This window comes from Crocodylus siamensis, chromosome 13 (assembly GCF_052110815.1).
Source record: "Crocodylus siamensis isolate JL-2025a chromosome 13, ASM5211081v1, whole genome shotgun sequence".
Lineage (NCBI taxonomy): Eukaryota > Metazoa > Chordata > Crocodylia > Crocodylidae > Crocodylus > Crocodylus siamensis.
The window spans coordinates 7,073,244-7,081,840 of NC_143407.1; the positions used below are offsets into that span (position 1 = coordinate 7,073,244).

Consider the following 8,597-nt stretch of genomic DNA (forward strand, 5'->3'; position numbering starts at 1 on the left):
CAGTATACAGTGCTTTATAGCGGCATAGTTTGTTTTTCTGCTACCCAAAATGGAATAAGACCATAAACTCCTTAATCTATGCCCATGTGGAAGGGGGTAGCTTGCTGTATACTGATTGTTGTAAACTTTCCTATTGTAGGCAGGCCCTAGCGCTCAGTAATGCCTATAACAGAGAGGGCCCTGACTTTGGCTAAAAGCTTTAGCTATTGCTGGAATAAAGATACCATTACCCTACCCCATTGTGTGTGACACTAATGAATGTGCAGACACACCCAATGTGCTGTAATTATGGTACATTAAGTTTGGTACCTGTAATTACAGGTATTGCCTTAATATATTGTAATCAGTGCTACTGCATAGTAGTGCCGGTACATGCTTTTTTGGTGATGCTAATGCCCAGTAGACTAATTCTACTGCGCATTAGCATGGGAATTAGTTTACTGCGCTCAAAGTGTTTTGTGTAGATGTGCCTAGCGAATATAATTAAAAACAAAAAAACAAAAAAACCCAGGGATTTGAGTCACATAAAACCTTTTTATTTCAAAACCCACAAAGACACACAGAGTGTTTAGCAATTTATTTGCCTGATTCATCAGATCTGCTGATGAATTCAGCGGCAGATGGATGGGGGAGGGGAAAATAAAGCAGTCATTTCTAGTTATCTTAACTGTGTTGGGTGACTACTGACAACTATGGCACTTCGAGATACCAAGTGGAACCCCAGCTTGTATTTGCAGAAGAACTGCTGGAGATTTATGAAAAGTATATTTAAAATCCACTTGTTTTAAGTGGAAACAAGGTTTAAAGCCATTGTTTCCGATTGCGGAATTTGAGATTTGTCTAGCGTTGTTAACTGCCTACAAAGTTACACTACAGAAGCAGCTGCATTTTAGTGGCAGACTCAAAGAAACTGCATGTATATAGATGACAGACATGAAATGAGACCAGTTATAGGTGCTTCTGCAATGATGGTGGCAGGGAAAGGATCAGTGAGTGGGCCACAGGAAAGTCTGTTGAGATCTACAGAAAATATAAAAACTCTCTGGCAATAGCGCATTCAATTCCCTCAGCTAAAGGTGCCAACAAAGAGGTGCTGGGTGTGATACTCTATGCATTAGGATCTTGTCTATGATATCACCTTATTGTTGTTAGGCGACATCAAAGCCATAGAATCAACTCTGAGTCAGAAAATGTATTCGAACTGGCAACCTAGTGGTGGGAAGATACTGGCTCTTCCTCCCACTCTTAGCAGGGTGCTGCTGTGAAAGCATTTATCCGAAGTCGGGAAGCAGAGGTGCAATCTAGTAGTAAGAACGGGAGGGTGACTCACCACTAATTTCTGTTCCCGGTTTTGCCTCTGCGGGACTTTCACCAAATTAATTAACCTCCAAGCCTCAGTTTCCCCAGCTGTGGGGAAAAACTGGTGATGCACCTCTTCACTGTCACTCCGTTCACCGGAGATTAACTCTTTTGCTGCTGATCCAAACAATGCCCTGAAAGCACTGGCTTGTATCAGCAACTGCTTACAACTGACTTTGAAATACCTGGGTTTCATTAACGCGCCATTGAAATTAAATGGAGGGCCTGTAGCAGCGGCTCTGAACTGTCCCCGTTTATTTTCATGGAATATTATCCTTGAAACTGGTGCAATTTCAGTGAGAGGCCTGCTTTGTAATGGGGCAGCGTATCTCCAGGGTAGATACACTGCTATTAATGGCTACCTTGGTTTATATTAGTTTGACAAACTGGACAGATATCCTGATGCCATGGCCTGATGGCTCTGTGTAACTGGCAACAAGTCTAAAACCAGTGAACAGGGGGCCCAGTACAGCTGCTAGAATTTTTCCTGCTCAGAGCAGGCCTGTACCGTGACTGCATTGCTGCAAATGACTGGTCCAAAACTGGCCTTGACGACCGGCTAACACCAGCGAGCAAACTGCCACGAATTCTGCGCAAAGAACGTGAATTGAAGCAAACCCATTTAGTGCGGCCTGCTTGCTGTTGCCTTTGCAAGCATGCCTTGTAGAAACTACAGTTTTCCAAAGTACCTGCTGATTTGGGAGAATCAGTTTCCAGGACTCGGGCAGGAGATAACTAAGATCTGGAGCTCTCAGAGGAGAGGGGGATCGGCTACGCTCACAGGCTCCCTACAGCATAGGCACTGACTTTTATTTTTGCCAGGGCGGGGGAGCTAAGATGATGGACATGTGAAAAGTTTTACGCATGTCAAGTGATGGCCCTCTTCCCCAAGGGGGCCAGCACCCTTAGGTCCGCACGCACCCAGCACCTCTGCCGCACAGACATGGGGGCATCCAGAGTTGCAACTGGGATGTCCTAGACCCCAGACTGTCACCAGTGGTGGCCTTTAAGACCATTGTTAATAAAAGCTACAGTCTTCAGAGGCGAAGGCAGCACTAACTCCGCACTGGGCCAACTATATCTAAAAGGCCTGTATAACCCCATCCACCCAGGGAACAACCTTTTGACATGTTAATTGGTTGAATTACCCAGCGTAAAGTTCTTAGGGGTGATCCTGCCTGGGTCCAAAGTCTCTGCAATGTCCCAAAGGCCTTTTACGAGGCCCATAATATTATCATAATGAGTGAGCTTTATGCCCCCCAAAAAAGTGCATCTTATGTCATTGGTTGTAGCCATGTTGGTCTAAGCCGGGGCAGGCAATTATTTTGGGTGGAGGGCCACTTACTAAGTTTTGGTAAGCCATCGAGGGCCGCATGACAGGCAGCCAGGGGCCGATAAATATTAATTTTCTAAATGTTTTTAGGGGCCCCGCGGGCCGGATAGAATGGCCTGGCGGGCCGCATTTTGCCCACCCCTGGCCTAAGCACATAGGCAGAGAGTTGAGAGTTGCCTACTCGGTTAACACGAAGGCTAATCATTGCCCCCACACCTTGGTTTTCCCCCAAAATAAGACTGAGCATCTCTTTTTGTGCCTTTTTCTAATCTGTTTTTGCCCCACCCTTAGTATCTAACCTATTGGGTGATCTTTTTCCAGCAAATGCCTGTTCTTAGTTTTCTGTCTCTTTGCACGCTTAGTGCCTGATCCTGAACTAGCCAGTTCCTACAACAGTGCAGTTCTTGGGGTAAATGCGATCTCTTTTATTAGGCACCCAGGTTGTAGCCGTATTTGGTCTAGAGCAGCAGTTCCTAAACTCAAACAAGGTTGTATCATTTTAAGCTGGTGGTGCACAACCTAAGTACCACAAGCAATTTTTTTCGTTCAGCCTTAAGTACCACCGGCAAATTTTTGTCACATGACGTAATTATAATAAACCTGTTAATGCGTACCACCGATAGGTTTTCTGCGTAACCCTAGTGGTACCTGTACCACCGATTGGGAGCTGCTGCTCCAGAGGAAAAAGGAATCGGGTCTCGTGGTAGAGATGATCTCTTTTATGAGCCAACGAATTTGTTTTGCAGAAATCTAGTTGAACTGCCAGCCTTCGGGGCCAAACTCCCTTTGTCAGGCTTCAGAGAAAAGACTGTAGAGCTTTTTATCAATTCTTATCACTCGTGGTAGCAAACTGGAGAACTTTTTCAGTGCCTGATTGAAGAGTGTTTGTGGCCAAAAGCTTGCAATTATATGTATATATGTGTGTGTGTATATATGTATATGGGGGGGGTTGGCAAAAAATCTAGTTGCTCTCATACAAGAGATCACCTCTACCGTGAGTCCTGTACTAAACCAACTAAATAGCTGAAAGAATGGTTCGTTGCAAGCTTTCGGGTACAAAGACCCTTCTTCAGGCAGAGGGAGGCTCTCAGGCATACCTGAAGAAGGGCGTTTGTGCACGAAAACGTGCCAAGAACCATTTTTCCAACTCTTTCGTTGGTCTCATTAAAAAAAAAATTCAAAAACACCCCGCAAAGACCCTCGTGTTGTGCGACGGGAGCCGCAGCCGGTGCCATTGCAGGGGCACGTGCATTGCCACGTGTGCGGCCAGCCGCGGCCAGCTGCCGGCCCGCGCCGCTGCAGGTGTCCCCGCGCGAGCCCCCCCCCCCGCCCCGCGCCCCGCCCCGCCCGGCCCGGCCGCGCCCCCCCGCGACTTTCCCATCTCCGCGTCACTCCTTCCACCCGGCTGAAGTCACGCCAAATTAGCATACCCGGCAGGCTCCGCCAATGGGCGCGCTCCGCGGTGGTGACGTCACCCGGGGCGCGTATTAAAGGCCGGCGGCGCGGCTGCCCGGCCAGAGAAGCGGCAGCGGCGGGAGAAGTTCCTTGCGCGGCCTCCCCCTCCCCCTCCGAGACTTAAAGGGACCGCGCACCGCCGGAGCCAGATGCAGCGCTGGAGCGGGAGCGGCAGCAGCCCCCGGGCGGAGATGGTGCCCGAGATCGCCGCCGCCGTGGGCTTCGTGTCCAGCTTGCTCCGCACTCGCGGCTGCGTCAGCGAGCAGCAGCTGCAGGTTTTCAGTGGGGCCTTGCAGGAGGCGCTCGCAGGTGAGCGGGGGCTGGGGAGCAGGTGCAAGGCGTGTAAACGTGGCCTCGCGCACTGGAAGCCGGGGGGAGAATGGTTCTTTGCAAGCTGTCGGGCACCACCCCACTTCTCCCCTGTGCCTGCTTGTGCCCGAAAGCTTGCGAAGAACTACTTTCCCAACGGTTGAGTTGGTCTAATAAAAGAGATTGCAGCCCCTGAGGGGTGCTCATCCCTGTGCCATGTATGTGGGGGGGCTGGGGCATCTCTGCCCTGCCAAGGGGCAGGGGGTTCACCAAGCCCCCCCCCTCCCCCCATCGTCTTCAGCCCTTTTGGGCAAAAGCAGCCTTGGAAGTAGCAATCTGAGCACAGGCTGCATGGGGCAAGTGGGGTGCATGTTTCTGGGTGGGACGACTCCCATGGGTGCTAGCTGCCTCTTTGTTTCGGTGGCTGGTGCCACAACTGTTGCTTTGTTAGACTCCGCCTGATCCAAAGTCTTTGGATGCCGAATGCTTCCGTTGGTTTTGCGTCCGCCCCTCCCTGAATCGGGGATGGAGGACTGTAGAAAATGAGGGTGGAAGGGACCTCAGGAGGTCGCACCTACTCCAGCCCCTGCCCCAAGCAGGACGGGCCCCAGCTACATCATTCCAGCCAGGGCTTTGTCTAAAAAGAGGATGGAGAGTCCACCGCCCCTCTGGGTAGCTTGTTTCGGGGCTTTACTAGGAAGCTAACTACTGCACCACCTTGGGGGCGAGTTGCTTTATTTCCGATCAAAGACGGTGGCCACTTGTTGCCAAACCGCTTCTCTAGAAGTCGTGCTGTGTGAAACGCTGCCTGGTTCCCCTTTGTAGTAAGGAACCTGCTGTTGTCCCCGGGCCGGACAGCTGCTGGCTCTGCAGCTTGTCAGGGCTAAACTGGTGACGTTGCCTTAATAGGAGCTGGATCTCTCTTGCGCTGTGGCGTGACGGTGCCGTCGTGTTTCCGCAGCTGTGCCGTGGGCGTGCGGTACCGAACTTCCCCAATCGGGCTGTGATGCAAGCTGGCCAGCTGCCTCTTCCTAGGAGAGAAACCATCATTTAGGAAGATCACGTAGACCTTTGCATCCCAGCCCTAAGACGTTTCTTAGCGCTGGGAAAGTCCTCCCTCAACATAGATTTCATAGACATTAGGGCTGGATGGGACCTTGGGAGACCATCGAGTCCAGATGGAAAAATTTAAAGGGCTTTGTATGTTGAGATGGGTCTCACAGTTGCTGGCTTCCCCCAGCAAGGTGTGAGGCTCCCTGGGGGACTGTGTTGTGATAGCCCCTTTCTTTTAAAACCATGGCACGTCTGCTTACAGCCTACTTCTGCTTCCCTCCTACAGAGCACTACAAACATCACTGGTTTCCAGAAAAGCCTTTCAAAGGCTCTGGGTATCGCTGCATTCGGATCAACCACAAAATGGACCCCATTATCAGCAAGGCAGCTAGCCAGATCGGACTCAACCTTCAGCAGCTCTATCAGCTCCTGCCCAGCGAGCTCACGCTCTGGGTAGACCCGTACGAGGTGTCGTACCGGATCGGTGAGGACGGCTCCATCTGCGTTTTGTACGAAGCAACGGCAACAAAACCCGTGAGCTCCTATGGGATGCTCACCTGCAAAAACCAAATGATGCTGGGTCGCACCAGCCCTTCCAAAAACTACATGATGACTGTCTCCAGCTAAATGCTCCACTTGTCCTTACACTGCCAAGATATGGGCTACTGTAATACCTCACCTGAGGATCTATTTTTAAATGAAGAGCTATTTATATTTTTTAAGAAAAACCAAGAAAATCCAAAATTTAAATATCAGACACTGCTCTGTGGGGAAGCAGTATTAGGTGCCTTTTTTTTCCCAGAAGCTGTTGCAAGCTTTGAATTGATATTATGAAGCTGGTATCTACCTAATTAGTGTTGGATGACAATTTTGATGGGCTGGCTGTCAGGGAAGCACAAGTGGGTGGAGGGCAGGAAGTAGCACAGCACTTCTAAAGAAGTATTTCTTAACTATGGAGTAAGCGCTGAGCAACTGTGAATTAAAAGGCTAGTATGCCCTGTGGGGTTTAAAGATGATCTCCAACAGTGAGCCCACTGAGTTGAATGGGATGTCATGACCCCCAAGGGTTCATTCTAGCCTTGATTTGAGAGTTGCCTACTCTGTTGATAAAGGAGGCTAATCATTTTCCCCCATACACACCTTGGATTTTCCCCCCCCAAAATAAGCCTGAGCATTTCTTTTGTGGCATAGTTTCTGACTTCTAAATCAGTTTTTGCCCCACCCCTAGCATCTAACATATTGAGCTACTATCTCTTTCCAGCCACATGCCCATTACTAGTTTTTGGTCTCTTTGCACACTTAATGCCTGATCCTGAACTAGTCGATTCATGCAAAATTCCAGATGAAGTCAAAGGATACTTGAAATTGAGGGGATTTTTGCCTGAATACCATGTTCAGGGGTTTGGCCCTTATTTTGTAATCAGCTGAACTGTGAGTTGAGGAACTAAAAGTGCTGGGTCATTGTGATCTTACCTACCTGATGGGGAATATACTTCTACCAAGACTGCCCAATTCACTGCCTTTCTCTTGACCAACTGACACTCCTGACAATGCTGCCCGTGGCTCTTTTGCGAAGCAATTGAAAAAGGCAAGGCACTCTTTAATGAAATGCGTTTCAGAAGAAATTTTTTTTTTTGCCTTCTTGCTGTGTTAAACTGGCAGCTGACTTGCATAATCAGAGCTGTTCCTTCCCAGCCTTTTATGAATCAAGTTCTCAGACCTTGTGCAATATGTATTTCCAAATCTTGGGCACTCTGGGAGAGGAAGGAAGGTTCTTTGCAACAGTTTCCCCCCACCCCTCCTTTCTTTCTCTCTTCTTAACCTTTTAAAAAGGAAATCACTTTCCATGTGGAAATCTGGATTCAGATTTCTGTAGGGATTGAATTCCTCAACTGGAAAACTGAGCATCCTAATGGCACGTCATTGGAAGGTGCCTAATGGCCTTTGTTTATCCCGAAGCAGCATAATAATAATAATACACTTTAATAACCAACTGTAAATCTGAAGTTGCAACACCCCTAGTTCTGCATCATGTAGTCAACAAATGCAGCAAAGCAGAAGTTAGAATAAAGAACTGGGGCCTTCTACAAGCTAAAAGGTGTTGCTTTTCCGTTAGCATAATTGTGCAATATTTGGCATCACACCGAGGGGGGAATATTTGGAAACCTCTGCACTGTAAATTCCCCTTTCAAGGAAAGTCGCAGTTCAAAGTGCTCTCTGGGAGCTTTGTGTCTCATCTGGCATCTCAAAAATTAATGATATGAGTGAGAACCGTCAACAGCCCAAGACAAACGCAGGTTTGCTATGCTACACTCCCTGCTTGCACTCAGACTTTCCCAAATGCTGGTACTTGCTTGGTTTGTCAGTTCGGCATGATCCAATGCATGTATGTTGTTTTCTTTCTTTTTTTTTTTTTTTTTTTTTTTAAGACCTCTTTATACTCTATCCCCTCCCTCCTACCAAAAAGGTGCTTCTGGGGGGAAATATTGGAATTCCCACCCAATCATGACCCCTGTTTAAAAATAAAAAGAAAAGGGGAAAAAAAAAAACCCTACACACACACGCGCACACTCACCAAATCTCATGGTGTTTAGTATCGAAGTTTTGTTTGCTTTAAAACCAGGCGTATTTGGAGGGCATGAATTCGTTATTGTATTTTGTTACATGTAAAAGCTGTGAATTAATGTGTTCTCTCTTGCCTTTTGACTACAATCCTGACCGAACCAGTCACAGACATGAAAAACTGTTTATCAAAGAATGTGTGTTGGGTTTTTGGGGTTTTTTTTTTTTTTTTTTTTAAACTGAGCTGGACTGTTGAGCGGGACCTGCTTTTGTATTCGGTGAAAAATGGTAGAAAGTTTGTAAGCTATTTTTTGGAAGGGGGAGGGGAGACATTGTACAGTAGTGTTTTTATATAAAAATGTACAGATACTTTGACAAATGTACACTTTTGTTACTTTAATAAAAATGTAGCAGCTTAAAGAAAACCATGCTTCTCCAGGGAAGCTCTGACTACTGCTGTAGGTTTGCCAAACAAATAAATGTTTTGGAGCCTCACCTAAACCTCTTGCTCCAAATAATTGCTTGA

The 8,597-nt window shown here is 47.6% G+C and overlaps 1 protein-coding gene across 1 annotated transcript; it reads left to right on the plus strand.

The window, feature by feature from the left end:
* The first annotated feature begins 4,197 nt into the window (after positions 1-4,197).
* Positions 4,198-8,597, plus strand: BTG2 (BTG anti-proliferation factor 2). Its single transcript, XM_090026080.1, has 2 exons — positions 4,198-4,456; positions 5,796-8,597. The coding sequence occupies exons 1-2, from the start codon at positions 4,297-4,299 to the stop codon at positions 6,134-6,136; spliced, it is 501 nt and encodes a 166-aa protein (XP_089882206.1). The 5' UTR covers positions 4,198-4,296; the 3' UTR covers positions 6,137-8,597.

Bases quoted from the DNA above. Each gene is read 5' to 3' on its own strand.
- BTG2 (XM_090026080.1), top strand. From the start codon at position 4,297: ATGCAGCGCTGGAGCGGGAGCGGCAGCAGCCCCCGGGCGGAGATGGTG. The intron at 4,457-5,795 runs GTGAGCGGGGGC...TCCCTCCTACAG, and splicing joins CTTGCAGGAGGCGCTCGCAG to AGCACTACAAACATCACTGG.